The sequence below is a fragment of the Heloderma suspectum genome, chromosome 2 (genome assembly GCF_057233095.1).
Source record: "Heloderma suspectum isolate Gila_16-S chromosome 2, 16-S_ref, whole genome shotgun sequence".
Classification (NCBI taxonomy): Eukaryota; Metazoa; Chordata; class Lepidosauria; order Squamata; family Helodermatidae; genus Heloderma; species Heloderma suspectum.
In genome coordinates this window covers 203712492-203736825 of record NC_139459.1, presented here as the reverse complement: position 1 = coordinate 203736825, position 24334 = coordinate 203712492, and the positions used below count along the sequence as shown (strand labels likewise).

At 43.7% G+C, this 24334-nt stretch overlaps 1 protein-coding gene across 1 annotated transcript in view; it reads left to right on the top strand.

Annotated features, from left to right (window-relative positions):
* Window positions 1–24334, top strand: part of CACNG4 (calcium voltage-gated channel auxiliary subunit gamma 4) — a 101723-nt gene that overhangs the window by 57050 nt on the left and 20339 nt on the right. The window contains exon 2 of the mRNA XM_084837481.1: window positions 23970–24053. Coding sequence (XP_084693607.1) covers window positions 23970–24053 — 84 coding nt within the window. The remainder of the gene's footprint in view (window positions 1–23969; window positions 24054–24334) is intronic.

Below are 24334 nucleotides of genomic sequence, written 5' to 3'. Positions count from 1 at the left end.
TGTTTTTACATGCTGTGCTGTATTCTTACAAATGCATTTGTTCCATGTGTTCAGATGTAGTGACTTGGCAAGCCCCCATACATAGGATTATTCAAACTCACAGTATCTTTTGAAAGGGGCAGACAATGACCTTTTGCCTGAAACCTGTGTCAGTAAAATACCAGCAGCACATCATTTGAATTCCAGTAGCTCTACAGCCCAAAGAGTGTGCTGCCTTTGAGAGGGCTCGGAATTTGGATGCCTGCCCTTCCACTGACTGTTCCCAATAAGTCTGTCTGTCAAGACAATTACAGAGCTATAGAGTGAGAGGGGGCTGTGCTCTTTCTAGGGAGTGAGACAAATGTGTTGTACATGAAACTAGAAGGTGCTGCAAACTTGGGGAGAGCCTGGAGGAAAAAATATGAACCTTTCTACATTCTGCATGTAGCTTTCTTTGTATCCCCACCCCAGCCGGGTCTATCAGACCACCGACTAACTAGAGCCAAACTAAGGAAGATCTGCCTGACAAAAATGCAGTGGAGTACATGGTCTAAGTATGCTTAGGGGAAAGGTGTATTTACTGATTAAAAATGACGTTATGTACAAATTGAGGAGGGGCACAAACTGTCGTAATTGGAAACTGTCTACAGTATTTTTTTCCTGAGGTATGATTGGAGTTTTCTTCAAAAAATTAATAGGTTGTGTTGTCCTTTCCCAGAGAACCAAGCACAATCTGTAATCATTAAACTAAGTGGCAAAAACACAACATGATGACAGGCTGGTTCTGGCTGGATCTGAGCACTCACTATGCAGGCATCGAGAGCAGTTGTCCACAGCCACCATGCTGCGTATTTGCCACAGGATTAATAAATGCACAAAGCACAACACTAGGCTAGGACCGCTACAAATTGGGTTCGGGTTCAGCCACACGGAAGTATACTTTACCTTCCGATAGGCAAGTAATGGCATCCTGCTATTCTGAGTGAATTCATCAGGAATAAGTACTACCTCTGACTCTTGTCAGGCAATCACTAAGTGGACTTCAATCACCACAGAGTGGCTGAAAAAGAAATCCATCCTCCATCATCTCGCCACTCTCCCAGTAGTCATTATCACATCCCTGAAAAGTAAGGCTGTCACACAATTTAAGAAATCTGAGCCAATTCATCATTTGAGTTTTAGTGGACTGATCAATGCATCTGTTAAACCTGCATACATTTTGCTCTAAAGGGGAGAAAAAACAGTTTGGGGCAGGGGGGGGGAGTATGCTGGTAGTTACCTTTTAAAGCTCTATCTGAAGGACTGCCTACACCCATATGAACCTGCCCAGCCATGACCTCCCAGTAGAGCCGTGGGCAAATAGCCTTTTGAAATATCCCACCCTATCTCTGGGCAGAGAAACTGAGGGGACAATTTCTCTTCTTCCAGGGAGAAGTTTGCAACTGTTTTTCACAGGTAGGGCTCACTATTGGCAAGAGATGTAGCATAGCTTCTTTCTTTCTTTTTTTGAAAAGCTTTTTCTGGGAGGAGGGAGTTAACCGTGTTGGCAGGCTGGCTCCCATTTTGCATCCATCACAATGCAGGTGTGTGTGTGGGGGGGTGTCTAGCTCCAGGGAAGAGGTGGAGCTAGAAATCTGTCCTCCATTTTCCTGAAACTTTTCTTGCCCCATGAAGGAGGCTTCCATCATTTTGCCTCATTCTCAGAGTGTTTTCTCTTCGGGGGGGGGGGGCGTGTTTGAGTTTACTTAATAACTGCAAGGGGGCCAAGGTTGCTGTGTGTCTGTTTTCTTTCTATTACACATCTCTCCATTGCTCTGCAGCCTCTCAGGCTGCCTGCACCTCTTGATCTGAAAAAGCCCTATAGGAGGAATTTCCTCATGACGCCTTTTCCTGCACTCCGGTTAAAGTATGGAAAGCTGAGAAGGCTACAGGCTGCCATACAGATAACTGAGTAATGTAAAACAGGACACTTGCACACACTCCTTGGCCACCTTCTAAGTAAGGTAAGCAGAAGAACCCTAAACTCAACCCGTGAGAATTGAATTCACCATTTAATTTATTTTCAAAAGCAATTTCTTTTCTATCAAATGAAATGAGAATGGCCAAAAAAGATGTGGGAGAAATTGTCAGCACAGCACTTATCTCTCAGTTTAGCCAGTAAGGTCCATCAAGCTGGCGGGCACAAGAAACTGGGCCTTCTCAGTGATGACACCATCAATATGGATCTCCTATCAGAAATTTGCCTAACTCCCTCACTGTGCGTTTAACAGGTTTTTAAGATCTGGTTCTCCACATCTGCATTTACCTGATTTATTTGAAGTTGGACCAGGCTTTTAAATGAAAATGTTTAAAAGTGTTGCTGCTTTTTAAATAATTTTCTTAATGGTTTTAGATGGTGTTGTTGAACTGTGTGTAGAGTTATTGACTTTGTACTTTTGTTTTTGATGATTTTAGTGTGGAAAGTGCCTTGAGAGGGCTGTATAAAGCCAGTATATAAATACTTTAATAAATAATAAACAGCAGGCATCCCTTTAGAAGAGGCTTTGCTTCTCTCTCATACAAGAAGGAATGCCTCTTCTAGATGACATGTGCCATCTGCAGTTTTTATAACTCACTGTGTGTGCTTCTCAATTAACTGAAACCTCTTTTTTAATCAACAATTAAAGCTGCAGGCCTGTGCACACATCTGAGAACATCTCCCATTGCACTCACTGGGATTTACTTCTGCATAGATATGCATAGGACTGTGCTGTCATTGACTGTGTTGCAGCTCTAATTTTTAAAATATGCCCTGGGTTCAATTATTTATGAAGGGTGGCATACAAATGTTTTAAATCAGGGGTGTGCAACCTGTGGTCCTCCAGATGTCGTTGATCTTCCCTAAACATTGGCCATGCTGGCTGGGGCTGATGGGGGTTTGAGTCCCACAACATCTGGAGGGCCACACATCCCTGTCTTAAACAAAGGGGGAGAGGTAGAGTGGTGAATTATCAGTGTCTTTGACTTCAGTGTCATTGTTCCTATCTGCAGTGATGCCTCAGAAGGAACGAAGCCACAGCGCCACAAAATGGAACAACTTGGCTTCAGGGAGTGCTGTAGAAAAGAATGCCACACAGAACAAGTCATATTTTCAGAAATTGAGAGTATAACCCTACATATGTTTACTTGGAGTAAGTCTCACTCTGTTCAGTGGAGCTTACTTCCAGGTAAGTGTGCACACTATTGCAACCTGATTCTAATAATCTATGCAACCTGTGGCCCTCCAGATGTTTTGGCCTACAACTCCCATGATCCCTAAGCAGCATAGCCAATGGTGAGGGATCATGGGAGTTATATGCCAAAACATCCGGAGGTCCACCACTGCATTAATACATAACCCCCTTCCAGATTATTTGAATATATCAAGGATACCTTGTCTTCAAAAGTGCATTACACATTTATCCAAAATGCCTTACACGATTAGCAAGGGCTGATGGGAGTTCTAGGACAAACATCCGGAGGGCTGCATCTTGCCTGCTTCTGCTGTCGGTCTGTGTGAGCAGAACAACAGTAGCAAGTGCTCTGGTGCCCAAGACATGGCGGCTAGGCCTCTGGATGTTACAACAGGTGTAGTCAAAGCAAAGACAGACTTGGACACCAAAGTCCTATCCCATAATGGAGCCAGTGTGGTATACTGGTTAGAATATTGGACTAGGACTGGAGAGACCAATGTTCAAATCTCTAGTCTGCCATGGAGCTCACTAGGTGATCATGGACTAGCCACTTTCTCTCAGCCTAACCTACCTGACAAGAAGGATAAAACAGGACAAGATGTGCTGCTTTGATCTCCTGAGAAGAAAGTTGGGGTATACATTAACTTCCCCACTAGAGGAGATTCTATCTATCTATCTATCTATCTATCTATCTATCTATCTATCTATCTCAATCAGGGGTGGGCAACATATGGCCCCCCAGATGTTTTGGTCTACAACTCCCATAAGCCCTAGGCAGCATAGCCAATGGTGAGGGATCATGGGAGTTATAGGCCAAAACATCTGGAGGTCCACAAGTTGCTCATCCCTGCAATAAATAAATAAAACAAACAAACCCCTTCCAGATTTGAATATATCAAGGATACCTTGTCTTCCAAAGTGCATTATACATTTATCCAAAATGTGTTCCTTGGAGGTCAGTTCCATTGAAATCAATGGCACTTGTTTCTAAATACATTAGAACATAAGGAGGGCTATGCTGGATCAAGACCAAGGGTCCATCTAGTATTCTGTTTGCGCAGTGGCCAACCAGCTGCCCACGGGAAACCTACAACTAGGACATGAGTACAACAGCATCCTCCTGTCCATGTTCCCCAGCAACTGGTGTACATAGGCATACTGCCTTTGATACTGGAAGTAGCATATAGCCATCAGGACTAGTAGCCACTGATAGCCTTCTCCTCCATGGATTTGTCCAGTCGCCTTTTAAAGCCATCACTACAACTTTCGGAAGTGAAATCCATAGTTTAATTATGTGCTGTGTGTTTAAGGATGAGGATTAAGATCAGAATGCACTTCATATCTTGGCACAACATCTGAATTTTTTAAAATCAGATTATAAAATTGGGGCAAAGGAACCCATTTCCTGGGATCCTGGAGAGCCACTGCCAGTCAGGGCAGCCAGTAAAAGAAAAGCCAAGATGGGCCAGTAACCTAATTCAACAGTGCCTTGTGCTTCATTGGGAACTACTTCTAGTGAGTGATAATGTTGAAAGAATGAGACAGCCTGCTGATGACTGCGGAAGCATTTACTTTCATTTCCTGAATTACCTGGGGCTGATCTATATTGCGCCCACCATCGCAATGAATTCGGTGTCCCGTCGGGTTAAATGTTCTCGCATTAAAACGTGATTATTCACACCCATTTTCCCCATTGAAGTGCTTCATCAAATGCGCAAGCTTGGTTCACACTCGAGCGCTGTGGTGTTTTCCTGCGCATGCTTGTCTGATCTTGGATGCTAAGCGGGGTCAGCCCCGGTCAGTAGTTGGATGGGCGACTGCCTGGAAATCAGGCTTCCTGCATTGAGCAGGGGGTTGTTCTATCCCTTCAAATGAGACTAAGTTTTACCCCCTCCTATCCCCCGTTCTGGAAGGTTTTTTTTAAATTAAGGCGTTATCTTTGCAGAATCGGGGCTTCTCCGTGATTTTTTTTTTTTTCTAATTCAGGCATGATCTTCAAAGATTCAAAGTTGTGAAGCTTCACAACTTTGAATCTTCAAAGATCATGCCTGAATTAGGAAAAAAAAACATTGTGGAGAAGCCCCGATTCTGCAAAGATAACGCCTTAATTTTAAAAAAAACATCCAGAACAGGGGATAGGAGGGGGTAAAACTTAGTCTCATTTGAAGGGATAGAACAACCCCCTGCTCAGTGCAGGAAGCCTGATTCCCAGGCGGTCTCCCATCCAACTACTGACCGGGGCTGACCCCGCTTAGCTACCGAGATCAGACAAACGCACGCACATCCAGCCCTTTGCTTGTTGCTGAGGAAATGGGGGCTGCTGAGGAAGCGATGCGATCAGTAGCCAGAAGAAGACATGGGGCCGTCGAGAGCTGTGATTGGACAAGAGGGAAATACAAACCCCACCGTATATGGACAGGTGGGGGAGGAGACTACGACCAGATATGGTAGTGAAGGCGGAAAATCAGAGCGCATTAAGGGGAAATACCGGGATATTAGGGTATTGAAAGCGGGAGCACAGAAGTGGGAAATTCCGGTTCCAATTCGAAGACGATACTGCGTAGTGTGAAAGGCAGGAGGTGAAACCTCATTGGAAGTGAAAAAAGGCAGTAAGTGTAGATCCAGCCTAGGATAGGGTAGAGGATGTTATTTTATCTGAAGTGTGGAAAAGATATTAAGAAGATCAGAGCTCCTAAGTTGCCATTTCAATTCAAAATCCATCAATAATATATCATCCTAGTTACTTTTTTCTCTCTTCAGTTTGAAAGCATTTGATAGTTGAAAAATCCCAGCACAGAATAGTGTGTGTGTGGGGGGGGGGGGGACACTCTTATCAATATGTGATTTTGCACCTGCCATGTGGCATGTTATACTGTGCTTTTCGTGCACTGCTTACTTGCAACTAAATCAGACTGATTATCTCATTTCAAAGGTACTAGCCAAGATTGGAAGGCCTGCTGCAAATAAATTAGATAATTGTGTACTGTTACATTTCTTCGTTGGTTGGTATGAACCAACGTAGAGACCCGGGAGCAACATACTTAAAAGCGTTGCTCTGAATCTCTGCAGGAAACGCCCCCGCCCCATCTAATGAATAATTAAAGCTAAAAGAGCACACGCTGCCTTTTGTTCATATTTTGAGCATCAGAGCTGGCATTAAAAGGCTGAATGTTTCATTCAGACTGAGGACTTCCAAGAAATGCTGTTCCTTAAAACAGGGCTTGTTGGCAATATGCGGTCAACTGCTGTTTCCCTCGTTAGCTTTAATGCTTTAATTTAACTGTCAGGCTTGGGGAATTAAATGCTTCAATTGCAGAGTGTTAATTAGCATAGGCCAGGAACAGTATACATCCAGTTATACCTAGTGATTCATGGTGCTATGAGAACACCGAGATGATCACAGAACAGCAGTAAAGCGGATTCACACAGATTTCCAGACACACATGCATTTCACAGGAGGTGATCAGATAAAAAGAAACCCAAGACCAAAGGCTGCTATCTGGTGCTGCCTCTCCACAGGCACCGCCAATCTGTCACATTGTCCCTTCTCCCTACATTGTTTTGAGCTTTTTTCTGTCTTATAGTTCTTCCCCAAGCTCCTGTTATATGTATGACATGGTAAATGCATGATGAGCAACTATGGTCATAATCCCACCTACACCTAACATCCCTGGGTAATATCCCAGCACGCATCATTTATAACTCAGAAGGAATTTAAAGCAAGCAGTTGTTAAATGTATTTTTAATCTTTTTTAATTGTTGTAAGCCTCTTGGAGAACTTGGTTAGAAGGTGACACATAGATACTCAGAATAAATCAGTACTGCTAGAAACTTACCTTTTGGTGTTTTTGTTAGATCTCAAAGATGATGATCATGATCAGTAGGGAATCAGAATTGTGACAAAAGCTGGGCAGACTTTCTACAGAACATCTATAGATGTTCTATAGCAGACTTTCCCAAATTGGGTCTCCCCCAGATGTTTTGGCCTACAACTCCCAACATCCCTGACCATTGGCCATGCTGATGGGAGTTCCAGGCCAAACATCTGGAGGAATCCGGATTGGGAAGGCTTTTCTATAGGGTGTCTACTACAGAATAAAAGTCTCACCTTCACCCTCCCACTTCTAAGTTAGCACTTGATGAGGACAGTAATTGCGAGGGGAAAGCATGGGCGTGTCAGAGACTAGCTCAACTTACCTGGTATTTTGTGGAAGCTGCTAGCACATAGGTCATGTCTGGACAGTTCGTTTTCTTGCATTTCCTGGCAATGCAAGACACGTAATGCTGAAATCCCTTGTGGGGTAGTTGAACTTGTAATTACATGACAAATATGGGCGACAGACATCTGCAAAGCTCAGGAATTAATCAGTGTCAAGGATCAAATCTTTTCCCTATGCAACATCACTATCTGCATTTTCAGATACTTATTGCACATTTCCAGTTTGGCACTAAATCATGGAAACAGAAGCATGGGAAATGCCCACGTCAATATGCTTTGACTTATTTTAGCAATTGCCTCCAGTTATTAGCCACTGTTAATGCCTTAACTGTAATCCAGAGGATATTTTTGCATCAGTCTTCCCCTCTTTCAAGGTCCCTTTTCAACACATGTAAATGCAAGTAAACTTACAGAAACCATTCGAGCAGCATCGTAATTGCTGCCTGTGGAGGAGAGAGGAAAAGAGATTTTTGCACAAACTCCCCGTTAGGCCAGGAGGTAGTCCAATAAGGGAGTGATGCAAGATATAAATCCCAGGCTGCCACTTTGATTGGTTAGTGCTAGCCCACTCCTTTTATTTCCTCCCACAGAATATTTTACTATGCAGTTTCTAAGATGATGCTTCCTTTGGGCAACAACATATTTTATATTTTGCTATGCATTGCATTGACTTTTAAATAAGCATCTTGTGTACCCTGATTAAAAATGTGGGGTGCTGGCACAGAAACAGAATGAATGGGGGGCCCAAATCAGGGTCATGGCATTATGAATCCAGACAGCATATTGAAAGCATTCCCTTCAATTAAAATGATTTATGGTTGCTTCCTCGAACTTCGAAATTAAATAAACCTTTCAAAAGGCGCTGGTATCTGGTGACGGATTGCCTGAGACTGACCAAGTTTTGTAGGAATCCAGGAGTATCCAACTCCTTCCTAATCTGATGATGAATGTCATTCTGTATTACATGTCCCTACAGTATACACACATTATGCCCGCTGTAGTATATTGCAAACAGTTAGCATATATTTGAATTTTAAGCCAGAAGATGCTATCCTTGTACGTTCAAGCTATAACCAACTCTTTCAGTAGGTAATGCATTTTGTAAAGCCCTATCTTCTGGAGTCCGATTGAATATATTAAATAATTGTTTAATTTTCCTTGGCTATTTTTGAAGTTGCGTGTTTCCTTATCCTAACCACTTCCTATGATGCTGGGTCTTGGGTATCCTTGGAAAGCAGGAAGCACATATCCCCGAGATCAGGGCCTGAGGGAAACTCCAGCAAGTAGATGGTCATGGAGTGCAGCAAGACATCCTTAGAAGAGCCAGATCTAAACAGCGACAAGCAAGACTGAGAAGCAAAGGCTGAGCTTGAGCATAATAGCCCTGCCTGGTCAGGGGAAACCAGTGGGCTGCCAGAGCCTCTGTGGGAAAATATTAAGACCTTTTAGCCTAGGACACCTGTACTGTAGCGCTTGGTGGCTCACCGCCACACAGGGCAAAAGGAAGCCATGCAAAAGTTCCCGATTCTAGCACCAGCAATGTCTGACACTATACATCCTGGAGCCTAAAGAAGAGGCTATATAAAAATAAAAGAATGGAAATCAGCATCATAGCTTGGGTGTTAATAATACTGCAGCAAGGTGTAAGTTCTGAGATCTATTATGTTTCTCCAATTAATCAGGCTACCTGATCCATGAGAGATCACTCCCCACCTCCTGTCTGTTAAATTTTGGCCTGGGCTACAAGGTCTGGTTTATCTTGGTGCAAGGATGTGCCGAGTCAAAAGAACAACAACTTAGAAATAGAAAATAATCCTTTTCTGAATGTATTAAGTCATTTTCACACACATCGCTCATCCTTCATGCAGATAAAGTAAATTTTATCGAGCTGTGTGCAAACGGCCTCTTGAAATTCTCCAACTTACTTGTGGGCAGAGAAATTTAAGAGACAATTTCACTGAATTTATCCAGGGGGAGGATAAATTCTCAGCAATTTCTCCCAGGTAGGGCTCCCTTTTGGCAGGGCTTGTAGCACAGCTCCTTTCTTTTTTGGTAAGGGTTTTGGGGGGTTCTCGTGCTGCAACAGCATCACCTGTCTTGGCAGGCCGGACCCCAGTTTGCATCCACCACAATGCAGGTGAGGACAGCATTGTGTCTACCTCCAGAGATGAAGTGGAGTTAGTGCTCTGCAAAAATCTGTCCTCCAATTTCCTGAATGTTTCTCCCCCCATGAAAGAGGCTTCCATCGTTCTGCCTCATTCAGGATGTTTTATAATTTATTTTTGTGGTGTTTTTGAGCTTACCTAATCACAGCTAGCCTCCCAGGCTGCCTGCATGTCCTGATCTGAAAAAGCCCTATGGGAGGAATTATCTCACAGTGCCTTAAACTGGGCTTTAATTTCTTCACAACTGAATTTCTTTTTGAAAGCAATTTCTCTTCTCTCAAATTGAATGAGAATGGTTGAAAAAAATGTGGGAGAAATGTTCAGCGCAGCACTAAAAGTTTACAGTATTTTATTGGCAAAGAATCCTGTCAAGGACCCTCTGATTAGAACTGAAAGATGCTCCAAGAACCGCGGATGAAGACAGAACCACACCTCCAGAGCAAAGCTTTATTTTATACCCTACCACCCTGTCAACTTCTATACCTATCAGAAACTTTAATGCTTTAAGCTTGCTGACTGGTTACAATTGGGTGGTCTAGCCTCCTCCAGAACCCCTCCTCAACTTAGGGTAACACCATCTTGTTTACATCTTTTCTGACACACCTTGTTTACTGCATAAATCTACAAAAATCCCCCAGGTTTCCCACAACCTATTCTCATAAATTTCCCCTTTTCTTAGGTCAAACTGACTATGCTTGCTAGCAGACTAGGCCAAGAGCAAAACTTTGGCTCACACAGGATTTTGAAGCAGCTTTTTCAAGGCTAGGCCTTTTTGGTTTGGCCTATATAATTGTGGACTCGATAAGCAAATGCACTGGCAGCCCCCTACAAAGGCACTATGGTTTCTTTTAGACCAGGGGTGGGCAATCTGTGGCTCTCCAGATGTTTTGGCCTACAACTCCATCATCCTTCACCATTGTCTATGCTGGCTAGGGCTGATGGACGCTGCAGGCCAAAACATCTGGAGGGTCACAAGTTGCCCACCCCAGCTTTAGACTGCTTTAAGAACTTCTCAATTAATTAAATAATTAATAGAAATGTACCCTGTTTAAGTACATCCCACTCTATTTCCTGAAATCAGCTTATACTTTTTTTATTAGATAAATGTAACATGCAGATTTGTACCTGACCATGCAGTGGTATTACCATTTTTGGCATAATACCCAGTCCTCCTGCAAAGTTCTGCGCATCCCCTATCAGAGACTGTATAGGCGACAGCACAGAAGGTTTCAGAACTTTGAAGGAAAGAAGGAACACACACACCCTTTGCCCTGGCTAGCAGGGTTCCCAGTGGAGCAACAGGGAAATTGTCCTCCACAGAGTGCTTTAGGTTATATTTGCCCTCTTTCCCCGCATTATTAAATAGTTACTTCCTGGAATGATCTAATTATAGGGACAATTGCTCACATTTTAAAATTACTTCACAGTGTGGCGGTTCCTCTTGCAGTCCACCATGTTCATTGTAGGGGAAAGTGCTCTCACTTGAGCCGATGCCATGCCTGCCTTACAGCCTGAAACTGGAGTGTTAAGTGTACCTAAGCCCACCTGTGTAGGATCAGCCTGTTACTTGTCTGGGAGAGTCCCATAACGACCTTGTCAGCAAAATCTATCGGGGATTTCATAAGAAGACATGTCAGGACTGAACCTCTATGATTTGGGGGAGTGGCTCTGGGAGACAATACTAGTAGCTACTCCAAAGAAATCAAGGTCTTAGCCGGGCAGGGGAGTGCAGTAACCAGCTGTCACACACTGAGTTTAGCACAGATAGGCTGTTGTGCACCACAATACCACCATTGCTTACAGCCGTGGTGCTGTGCTAACTAGTGCTGTGCTGAAAACTTTCCCCACCTTTTTTTAACCATTCTCATTCAATTTGATAGCAGAGAAACTGCTTTTGAAAAGAAATTCAGTGGTGAAGAAATTTTGGAGAAATGCTCATGGGTTGGGTTTGGGTTTCATGGGCTCTTACCTTACTTAGGAGGTGGCTGAGGAGGTGGCAGCCTCAAAGGGAGGGAAGGAGGGAGTTCTGTCCTTCCACTTTCTGGCACTGGGCTCCAGTTGGCACAAGTTGAGACAGCAACCAGTCTGTCTCTGGACAGAATTCCAGGCAGAATTAAAAGTATCGGTTATGACCTATAAAGCCCTACATGGCTTGTCTGTCTGTCTGTCTGTCTTGGGATCAGGCTACCTGAAAGACCACCCTCTCCTATATGAGCTTGCCCAGTTCTTAAGTTCTTCTGGAGAGGCCCTTCTTTCAAGACCACTGTCTTCAGAGGCGCATTTGGTGGTGACCCAGGAAAGGGCTTTTTTGTTGGCTGCTCCCAGGCTGTGGAACTCCCTCCCAAGGGAAGCTAGGTTTGCTCCCACTATGCTGTCTTTCTGCTGGCAGGCAAAGACTGCTTTATTCAAGAAGGCCTTTGGCCCGTAAGTGGGTCTGTCGGGTTGGGTGCTGTTTTTTATTTCTTAATACTGTAATTGTTATGTTTCTATTGTGTTTTAATCTACTGTTTTATTGTTTTAATCAATGTTAATTGTGCCTGTAAGCTGCGTTGAGTGCCTTTTTTTTTGGTAGAAAGGGCAGGGTACAAATAAAATAAATAAATAATGTAAAATTGATTACCCTCTGCTAGCATCAGCCAATTTACAATTTAGGGAGTCAAAGAAAAATGACTGGCAGCTGCAGCCTGTATGCAGGACAAGAGACATCTTGAAGTTACATTTCATCATGCTACAATACAGTCAGTATGGACAAAGTCAAAGCGAGGTGTTAAAGAGTGTTTGAAGTATATGGATTTTTTAAAAAAGAAAAAAAAGATGTGAAGCAAAAGAGAACAGGAATGAAGATAAAACAGTTTCTCTCAGTCAGGCTAGGCAGCAGAAAAGACTCATAAGGAGAATTTCAGTCTAGAAAATGAGAGAAGGCTTCCTTCCCCCCCCCCCATTCTCAAAGATATGATAAATCTAGGGAACAAAGGATCTCAGAAGGGAACCTATCAGAATTAGAAATGGATGTACCAGGTAGGTTGGTGTTACAGTTCCAATGTTTAAAAAGAGGATTGTACTTTCTGAGAAAAAGGAGAAAGCAAAAGAGAAGATATAGCTGAATTCTGAGCTTGTTTACGCAAGAACAAATCTGGTTTTGAGTAGTAGAACTGGGGATTTGGTAAAATTAAGTAGAAATGTCAGACACCATATTAATGGGGGGAGTGATGATGGTTATTCATGGTGGCGGTGGAGGCGGCATTGGGAAGTTTGGGTTTGCAGTTACATCTAAGGCTGTACTTGATCAGAGATGATAAAGATATTATTATATTATTTATTACATTTCTATACCGCCCCATAGCCAAAGCTCTCTGGGGCAAATTATGAATATGGGCTGCAATTTATAATTTGCCTCTTAACAAGGCACTGAATGGAAGGAAACCTCATGATGGCTATGGTAGCCTCAAAGCAGCTATAGGTAGCCAAACCAGCTATAGACAGCCATGCTTTTGAAATCCCCCTTTCAGTGTACATTTCTGGCAAGGAGAGAGCTGCTGCACCTCTAACTCAGCCTCATGTTGGCATAGCACCTCACTGTTTATTGTCAGAAGGAACAAGGAAGTTGAATGGAGACTGGAATCTCCTTTTCCCTCCAACAAAAAACAGCAACGGTCTCTGCTGCCATGTCAGGGTGGGTGGGTGAGAGTGACTCCCTCTTTGGGAGAGGGACGGAAGGCAGATTTCAAGGCATAGCTGCTTGTACCAGTTTCGGTGACCTCTGTGAAGCTAATTTCCAGCAATGCATTTATACCAGGGGTGTTGAACCTCAGGCTCACTGGCCAAATCTGGTCAAGAACCTGTGGTCCTGATCCAGCCCTCCGGGGTCAGCCAGGCCCCCTTCTCAACTGCCAATCATTTGGTGGTTTTCTGGCTTTTGTGGAGTTTTCCCCATTCTCAAAGGGCAAAAAGCTTCTCCTAAGGCTTACTTACCAACAGTACGAGCTGTAAGCTAAAATATGCCAGTAATTGTAGCCAAGCCGCTTTTGCCTTTGGCATGACCTGCCACTGGAATGCAACCCCCAAGAACTTCTCCTAAATTGAATTAAGCCCTTGGGCTGAAGGAGGTTTAATATCCCTGTGCATATTATGTATTTTTGGATTTCCCTTTCAGCAGCTCCCTCCCCACAATCCTGACATTGCTCCTTCTTTATTATCATTTTTAAGGACGCAGAAGAGTTTAGAAGGCATGGGGAGCGTTGACAAGGGTGCTGCTGAAGGCGGGCCGGGGGTGGAATCACAGAATAATCATAGTGGCTGTGCTGAGTTGAAGATTGTGTCTAAAGTCAATAATCTCATTACACGCACTGAGCCTTGACTGGTTTCTGCACAGGATCAACAGTTTCATGATGTGTATTCAGTAAACGGAAAGCAAAGTAATGCGCTGGGTGGTGAGTGAAGTGCTCACAGCAAACATCATGAATAAATTTCATTGCATGTAAAAGTTCCAACAAGGAGAAGCAGGCTTTCAAAGTGACCCAGATTTGCACATTGCCTAGAATCAGCCAAAGAAGATGATGAATACAAAATGGAGCAGGTCACATATGAAAGGCGTAAGTTCATGTAGTCGATCACACACTTGTAATTTGAGAATTTTAGGATAAGGAAATGCGAGGTGGATATAATGCTCCTTTGTCCTTTTCTGATACAAAGAAATAGTAGTAATATGCAGGAGCACATTATAACCTATAGTTTCACTAGTGAATATAGCTCCTCTATTTTATGAGAGCCAACAGACACAGCACTTTCCGCAGTGTCTATTATTCTACCAGGAGAGCTATTAGGCAGATGCCAGCCACCCAATAGTTAAAGTAAATTACCATATAATTTTAACCTATACAATGACTCCTTTTATTACTGAAGGTGCTGAATCTTGTGGATTAATGTGTAAACCTGCTGGCTGCTTCGCTATCAGGGAGGTTAGCAACATCAGTTGAAATACATCATCATATATACAAATAGCAATCTTAATTGTCCAAGTGGTGCCAATCCTTATGTAGCCAAATGGCGCCCCTAGAAGGGATGTATCAGCAGGCTTGAAGGAACCTCAAAGTTTCCAGGTATTCAAAGAATATACGAGCAAAGGGCTGGAGATGCCCGATCTCGTCTGATCTCAGCAGCTAAACAGGGTCAGCCCTGGTTAGTACTTGGATGGGAGACCACCTGGGAATCAGGCTTCCTGCACTGAGCAGGGGGTTGGACTCGATGGTCTTGTAGGCCCCTTCCAACCCTATGATTCTAAACCTTTAGCAAAAAGAAAAAAGAAAGCCTTCCTCAGAGCCAGGCAGTACCTGGTTGGAGAGATGTCCTAGGAGATCGCCTGTGCTGCAGGCAGTTTCCTGGGATACCTCTCCTCCAGAGCAGCCACCCTGTCCTCTGTTTAGCCAGAGCTAACGAAGAATGAGCAACTGCTCCAAGGGAGAAATGTTGCAGGAAATCACCCGCAGTAATGGCAGTCTCCTTGGAGACCTTTTAGACAGCACAACTCTCTGAAAAGCTGCCCCAGGTGCTTTTGCTGGCTGACATCACTCTTCAGAGAGCCCACTCAAGTTTGCGGCAGCGGCAGCAGCTTTTCTCCTCCCTCATGCAGCATGAGCGCTTCTGCTGCCACTGCGCAAGTGGAAGATATCAGCAGGCTTGGAGAAGTTCTATGGTTTGCAGAAGTACAAACAAAACCCTAAGAGGAGAGATCCCCAAAACAGCTCAGTAAGGACTGAGCCTGCCCATTAGCCATGGAATTCTGACTGTTGCAGAAAAAAATGGGAAACTGGGCGGAAGGAGGAACGGAATGGAGTATCATGAAGGAGGGCACAGCTAACTGGAATGGTGACCAGCAGCTCTCCACACTGCAGCATTTTGCTGCACATCCCACTTGCATGATCAGTTGTTAATAGCTTGAAGCTCAATCCACGTTTGGGAGGTTTACCACTATTTTTTCTTTCACCTAGAGGAGTTAAGACTCACATTTTGTTTCCTATCATAATAGGACTCAGCAATCAGATTAGCTGACGAAAATATATGCAAGACCCCATAAACTCAGGGCAATGTACACATACAGTCAGGGCCAGAAATATCGGAACAAGGATAACTGTTTTGGCAGTTGGCCTCTGTATACCACCACACTGAAGTTGAAAGGAAACACACCCAGATGGGAGCGAAGTCAGGACTTCCAGCTGTAATTCAAGGGGTGTGACAAAAGTGGGGCACTAACCATTCAGGAAGTACAGCCAGTGGCATACACACACCCCCGTCGTTGGTGGCTCATAAGCAATGGAATGAATGGCTGACAAGCAGCTGCATGGCCAGGTATAGCCTGTTTCCTGGGTACCCCATGCCCAATCAGGCAGATAAAAGGCCTGGAGGTGGTTCTGAGTGTTACATTTGCATTCGGTAGCTGTTCACTGGAACTCCCAACATGAGCTCCAAAGAGAGGTCCATGCGAGTGAAGGAGGCCATGCTACCTGCTTCTTCAGTCTAATGGTAGGAGGCCGGGAGAGAGAAGGTGCAGCAGGGTTAGTGTGCAAAGGGGGAAGGGGGCGTTTACTGTGAACATGGAGAATGTAAGCTACATTGGTTGGAGAACAGAATGCTTTGCCTGCCCTGCACCTTCCCCCATTGGGAAGGACGTGGTGTGGGCAAAGCATTGAGCACACAATGCACCCTCCCTATTGGGGCAGTAAGTGGCAAGCTGAGGGGAATCCCCACAGTTATTTCCAGTCAGTGTGTGTGATCTTACACCTCACAACCACAGCACAAACAAGTGTAGGGCAGGGCTGTCAGAGTAGGTGGTGGGGCATTTCATAGCTTTTTCAACAAATAGCTCACATTACACAGTCAAAATTAAAAGTGACAGCCTCAAGTCCTGTGCTTATTTGAAATACAGTCAAATATCAGAATTATAAACAGAGAAAGAAATGAGGTTATTGCATCTCCAAAATGATTGGATTTCTCTTCACAGCCATTCACCCGCTGACAATTTCCACGAGAATGTCACCAAAATCTGCAGAATGGGTGTGGACTCTCCACCAGCCTTCTCCTTTCACCACCACTTGATCAACCCACTAATCTCAGAGGAAGAGCTGACCAGGAGCAGGAAGTTTACGACAACACAAGATTCTTCTCTATATGCCCTGTCTCTGAGGTTCAAATGCAAAGGAAAAGTATCAAGTGTTTTTGAGCCTGCAAGAGAGCACCCCTTTCAGCTTGCCATTAGTCTCGCCAAATCACCACAATAAAGACACGTGCTAAATTTTAAATTTCTGCTGATACAGGATCAAACATAGGAAGAGAAAAACAAACAAACTGAGGATGACAGTGATGACAATAACAAGCTTAAATATTTTAATCTGGGTCTATAATTGCAAAGAAGTATCAGTGGCTGCATTTGGATGCAATGATGTAGTTTATTGTTACATGAACAAGCTTCAGCCTCATCAGCTTCCCCCTCCTTTCTCCTCCAGTACAGCCCTGAGGAGGAGTTCAGAAGCTTTTGCTCCCATTTTTAGCTAACCACAGTTTAGCATGATCTCTGAATCTGGCCAATGGTTGTTCTTGCCTATGGTTTACTAGAATAAGCCAATTTCAAACCATTGTTTATGAAGCCGGATTGTTTTAATAAATCACAGTTAAGATTACAGTTTAGGGTTTGAACAAAATGCTAAACTGTGGTTAATTTGAAAGCAGTCGTGGAAGCTTTTGATCTTCTTGTGGCCACACTGGAGGAGGAGAGGGAAAGAGGAACAAGCCCCTGGCTAATTCACATAACAACAATGCATAATGTACTGCTACATCCAAATGCAGTTGGTGATTTTCTGGTAAAATGCTGCCTTTTGTAAACCCAACCCTTTAGGGCAAAACATGTGCAGACTAGCAGCATGTGGACAGACACTTGAATAAGTATCACAACTCTCACTGTGTCAAAAAGCAACTGGCTGATATAGCCACTTACCCGCTGTGTATTTTTCTTCCAAGAAGCTTGATTTCCTGCCTTGCTCAGCAAACACCTGCTTTCAAAACCTCAAGACCAAATCAATGTGTGTTACCCCCTGGTGTTACCTCCCCCTCCTTTTCCTTTCTTTTCCCCCTGCAGCTGCCTTTCCTCGGCCCACAGTCCGTGATAGAGCAGCAGCCAGTGTGAGCATGGCATGTTCTGTAGACAACTTGCATCAGCTGGGACATGACTTACGTTGTAATGACAGCATTAAACATCTTCTGACAGAGTCTCACAGAACTGACACTCAATCTAGACACTTAAATTAAAGCCCATCTTAAAGATCGGCAGGAGAGGAACAGTCTACCTCTGCATGAGATCGGCAAGGCGGGGAGCAACCCAAAAGAAAAAGGGGTTGTTATGAGCTGAGAATGTACAGTTGCAGCAGGAGATTATAGGGCAAAGACTGTGAATAGAAATTTGGGGACTTGGTCTGTCATTCTACAATGGGCATTTGGCAATAAATAGTATACTAGAACCTTCAGTATGAACAGGCTGTTTGTAATTCTCTACGCTCCTTGTCACTGAGATAATCCAACCAGCATTAACAATAAATATATCTGAATACCCCCATTCCTAGATATCCAGAGTAGCCAGTTGAAGACTATCCCCCAGACACTGAGCCATTGTTTGTCCAGAACAAAACAAAGTTGTGGAAACTGAAATGCCATTGCTCATCTTTGCCCATTTGCCAGATATAGGATGCTGCTTTTATGTAGCCCGTGCAATGTGCCATTTGTGCAATGGCAGCTGAAGCACACTAAGGCTAGACCTACACTACTGCTTTATAGTGATATTGAAGTGCGCTGACAACTCTTGGGGCACATTACACATTCAATACACCACTTTTGTAGTGTTGTTTCCTGCTTTTCATTCCAGATTATCCAATATACCGCAACAAATGTCATTGTGTGTCCCATGAGGTATAAATGTGCAAGAGGGATATAGCGTTACCATGAAGGGATCATAATGATTTGACACAAGGTGTTGATCTGGCCTAAGGCTGCAATCCTATATACACTTACTAACTCCTGAGAAGACATAGGATTGCGCTCTAGTAGGATCAGATTGTGCATTTTATCCCTCTGTCCTTTACTGAAGTTGAATGTTTTAAAACGGCGTGCAGAGTTGCCATAGAAGAGTTTTAAATACAAAGTTTGAAAAGTACTAGACACAGATAATCCTGGCTTTCTGTAGCTGGGAATAAATTACTGCTTGAGGATTTCTCCAAGAATTAAACCTACACAGTTCTTTACTAGGAATATGTTCAGAAATACTAAGCAAAATCCCATACAGTAAATGAAGTACATTGTCTTCTGAAATGGTGGCATGGTTTTGTCTTATTCAAGTAAAGCTATAGGTGTGTCTGTTGCATGGGCATGGAAAAAGGCAGAAAATAATATTTGGAAATATAATATGGAGAGCACCAGAACAAATCCAGTGAAGAAAAGCAGGGAATTTTTTAAAAAATGAATCTCTATTTTTTTAGGACACTAGGCACATTCAAATCCAGAAAAAACAAACAAACAAGGGCTTCTCTACATGAGCGATTTCTTCTACACTTGTGATTGGCCACTCATGGAAGTTTGTGGGTCCTTTACACAACATTGTCAATCTCCAGGACATCTCTGGTGCTTTCCCCTGGTTATCCCTCTTTCAAAAAGATTGGAGATAAGCTGTAATAAGCCTTGTTGTTGTTCAGTCGTTAAGTCATGTCCGACTCTTCATGACCCCATGGACCATAGCACGCCAGGCCTTCCTGTCCTCCACTCTCTCCCGGAGTGTGCTCAAGTTCATATTCATTGCATCGGTGATGCTATCTAGCCATCTCCTCCTCTGCCGTCCCCTTCTCCTTTTGCCTTCAATCTTTCCCAGCATCAGGGTCTTTTCCAGGGAGTTTTCTCTTCGCATTAGGTGGCCAAAATATTTGAGCTTCAGCTTCAGTATCTGTCCTTCCAATGAGCACTCAGGGTTGATTTCCTTTAGGATGGACTGATTTGACCTCCTTGCAGTCCAGGGAACTCGTAAGAGTCTTCTCCAGCACCACAGTTCGAAAGCATCAGTTCTTCGGCGCTCAGCCTTCCTGTAAATAAGCCTCAATTGTGCAATATTGGCAGTGTGTAATGCCGGCATAGCACTATAATTCAGCCACTAGATGTCACTGTTTTGTTGAACATATACAGCATTGCCAATTTGCCAAGAAAGGGAGTTTTCATTTCCACATCACATGCTTGCTGTCTAAAGGAGTCCGTTGTAATCCTGCAAAGAAAACGGAAGCAGAAAGCCCTGGTAAAGTTGCAAGGTTTTGGCCTGGTATAGAAATGTTCTAAGTGTCAGGAATAGTTCAAGGGCCACAGACACCAACAAGCCTCAGAACATTAATGTATAGGTGTGGGGGAAGCAAGGCACTTTGAAAAGAATGCAGATATTAATTTATTGTCCTGCTTTTTAGCTTTACACTTAGAGCAGAACTATATATTGTGAAAGACGCAGAACTACCCTGAAAATAGTATTCCCATCTCAAGTTCTCCCTGAATAGAAGGGAAGCATGGTTGTTTATGATTAACAAACCATGGTTTGTTAGCACAGCTGGGTTCACACAAGAACTCACGCTTCAACAACAACCACACTAAACACATACTCAACCATGAGTGCGGGTCATCATACTATGTAAAGCCAGTCAATATGTGTGTGGCAAGGGGACTTAGGTAAGCGCCCCTTCCTTTCTTCTCTCCCATCACTAGTAAGCAAGTACTGTCTGAAGAACTGGAAAGGGGAACATTATGTGAAGAAGAGGGACCTGTGAACAACTGTGTTCCTAAGCTCACAAGTTTCTCTTTAGATGGGGCCTGCTGCTATTGGAGGATCATGCAAATCGGACCTTAATTCATCTCATTTGTGCTGTACTTCCTAGATTTACTGATAATCCCTGGAGCATTATTTTACACACTGTACTGGTGTTACTTGGCAGATACTATTTACTAAACGTTGTATAGCGTGCCTGAAACACATGCCAATGAACAATCTCTGGCAGTATCAGAGTTCAAGTCGCCACATGTCAATCACAGACTGTGTTTAGCAAGCCCAGCGAGGAATCTGGAACTCTCCTGGATTAGTGGCTTCTTGTAATCATTACTGCCAGCAGTAAAGTAAATCCACAGCTATATCCTGACCATGTGCACCTAAAATCCATCCAATACAGTCACAGCATTTGATGGGTTTCAAGTCTTCTTACGCTAGAACTGAAAGCACCAGACAGCTATGTATGTACAGAATTACTCACCTTGAGTATGACATATTCTTGCAACTTGCAAGACGACCAGGGGAGCAGTTCACACATGGAAATAGACTGAATTGTAATGCTGGATTGTCATCTGAAAAGATGCCTTCTTACAGATACACCTGTAGGCCAGGGATGGTGACCTACAGGGCAGATCCAGCCCCTGACACCATGTTATCTGTAAGGATGGGAGACTCTGTCACACTTAATTGCGCTCTAGTTCTCATTGCTCCAGTGCAAAGTTTGTTCCATCCCATTTCTGCATCAGACCATGATTTTTCTTTCCATTCTCATGAAAATTTTATGTATTTTCATGCATTTTTTAAAAATACACGTTTTGTACACATTTTAATGTATGCATTTTTATGTGCACTTTCCCAGAAGTACACTCTTTTCCAAGCAATTTTCCAATGAATAAAACATTCTGCACGTTTTAAAAAATATATATGCATTTTATGCACATTTTTTAAAAAGACAGATGTTTCTGTGCATTTTTAGTGTACGCATTTTGGTGCACATTCTTTGAAACATACGCATTTCTTGTGTGCTTTTGTGTGTAAAAAGTATATATAGAGAGAAATATATAGGTTTTGCGTTCTGTTTCATGTTTAAGTAAAGGAAGTACACATTTGCTGAAAATGCAAACTGAACAGATTTCTCACCTAGTTATTCCACCATCGGCCTTCCCAAATTTTAACTACAGTCTGGTAAAAACTATGCTGACAGTTTCACCCATAAGGAAAAGAAAAATTGTTTTCAAAAGTTGTAAAAGATGAAGTACACGCTTGAATGTTAGGTCTCTGTTTGGGCTTCTTATGCAATGCAGCGGGCATGCTCTAGGGCAGGTGCACCATGACTCCAAAGTCCTGAATGCCAGGTGGTGCAGACTCTTTTGCAGCATGACCACATTGCAGCAAAATATACTTCCAGCCCATGGACTACTGTCAGAAGAAAGAAGGGCCCTCTGGGAATACAGGTGCCGGCCACCCCCTGCTTTAGACGGCCGCTACTGGACTTCTGGCTTGTGCTGCCCCATGATCTCCCCAGAGATACTCATCTGGAGCCCCCACTATATGTGCCAGGTGAAGTCCATTTTATTTTCCTCTGCTGCTAATAAAACCTAGGGCTGCCTTCCCAAGTTGGTGCTTTCTAGATGTTTGGGACTACAACTCCCAGCATTCCTGACCATTGGCCATGCTGGGTGGGCCTGATGGCAGTTGAAGTCCAAAACACCCAGGGGGCACCGAGATGAGGATGGCTGACCTAGGAGATACTGCATCTCTCTCCCCACCCCGCTTTACAGTCAGGCATGTTATCCATCAGCGGGCAAAAGGGGGTGAAGTGGGACCATCGTTCCAGCTTGCTTGTTGTAGCCCCATTAGTGTTACGAAACCAGACTGAATAAAAGCTCCTTATGTGAGACCCAAAAGATAAATACGGTCAAGAATTTTTTAACTGATGCACAACAGCCCTATGTGGTCTGGCTATTAAATATTAGCCAGGCAACGCTCTGTGGTCACATTCTCAAGTCATGGTATGCCAGAATTGCTGTGAATTCTGGCTTGCCATGAACAAGTAAGCATGCTTGTGCAAGCTGCTTGATTGCCCACACCTGACTCCTTCAAGAACAAATCCTGGCTGATCACTCTGGCTTAATAAACGAGCAGTGAGCCAGTGATCCCAGTTGGGATGTAACAGTAAACACACCAAGGGCAGAGGCTCCCTTGTTTGTTTAGGTGCTCCTGCTGGCAGGAAGATCCAAGTGGGAGCATTGAACAGCAAGAAGGAACATGCTTGCTCGTTCACAGTAAGCCAGAGTTCTTAGCAGTTCTGGCTTATTGTGACACCTGAACTGGGCCAGACTACTGCTATGAAGGGGTTAAACCTGGTAAATTGGACTTTTATTGTCCCTCAATGAGATTTTCCCCAGTAGGACTATGTTGAGCATGTACACTCATTTTAAGCGTCTGCCATCTTGAATTAAATGGGCTGACTGCAGAAAAAGGTCAAGAAACATCAACTTTGTGGAAAACCTGAAAAAAAGCAGATTTCAAGGAAAACACTGGGGAAAATGAGGAAAAAAATGGAAATGAAAAATGTGTAATTGCTTAGGTTAAAAGGGCATCTGCCTGCATCCAGTCTGTCACTTTGAAAATTGTTTTCCGCCTTACTCATGGCAAGGAAGAATATGTCTACGAAAATATGGCAATTTAAAAAAAGCTGTTTGAGGGGAAGATTCAAGATGCAACAGAAAGATCAGATATGGAGATTTGTGCTTTTGATCTTGAAAAGAGGACTATTCAGTATTCCATTGTTACCCATGGATATATTTTTAATAGGGATGTACGAAACACCTACCTGGCTCCGCGCTGGCCAATCCTCGATGGGGGGGAGGCGCTCCATCCCTCCCCCCGGAATCCTGCCTGGCCGGCTCCGCTCTGCGGCCAAGCCGCAAAGCCGCCAGCCGGCTCTGGCCGCCCGCAGCCGGAGATCCGGCCGCTGGGCAGCCCTGCAGGGACGCAAATGGCGGCTGTCGTAGGCACTGCCATTTGCTTCCCTGTATGCCTATCACGGCTATGAAGAGGAGGAAGCGAATGATGGCCACAGGACGGCCGCCATTCGCAAAGCAGCGCGGACGGGAGCAGGTAAGTGCTCCATTTTGCGCATCTTTCGTGGGGTGGGGGCAGCGGGGTCTTTGTCCCGTGCGCCTTTTGTGGGGTGGGGGCTTTGTTCTGCAACGGATTTCGGGGGCCAAATGCACTGGCATTCGGCCTCACTGAGATCCGTCGCGGAATTCTCTGACATCCCTAATTTTTAATAGAGCTAGTCTAGTCATGCTGGAAAAGGTAATCATTCACTATTTGGTAAGAACAAGGACATAGACTAATTCAACAACTCTCATAAGAAAAGCCCAGGATCCCTGTATCACAGACACTATTTTGTGCAAGCGTTGACTCACCTGATTGCATTTTCTCTCCTAAGGGTGGGAGGATTGCCAACCAAATCCTGGTCAGAGGAGATCATCAGGCAGGCTTCTTCCAAGCACATTCCAAATGATTTCATTGGTGTTTTTCTTCCTTTCCAGGGATATATAAAGGCCACTGTTTTCGAATCAACCACTTCCCTGAAGACAATGACTATGATCATGACAGCTCTGAATACCTTCTCCGTAAGTGAAGTAACCAGAAACATGTTTAAATGGACATTGGTGTCAGGGACAGGTGTTGTTTGAAGTGTGTGTGTTTAAGAATAACTCAATTTGAATGTGATGATTGGATCTAACATATGAACTGATACTTTTTATCTAATAGCAGCAGCCTGGATGCAATGAATTTTGAAATTCCTACTTCATCTTCAAAATTCTAACTTAAGACCCAAATTGTTGGATTTTCCCAAGATATCCATAATACTCATGAGAGTTCCATACATATATACCAACGGGCAATATGA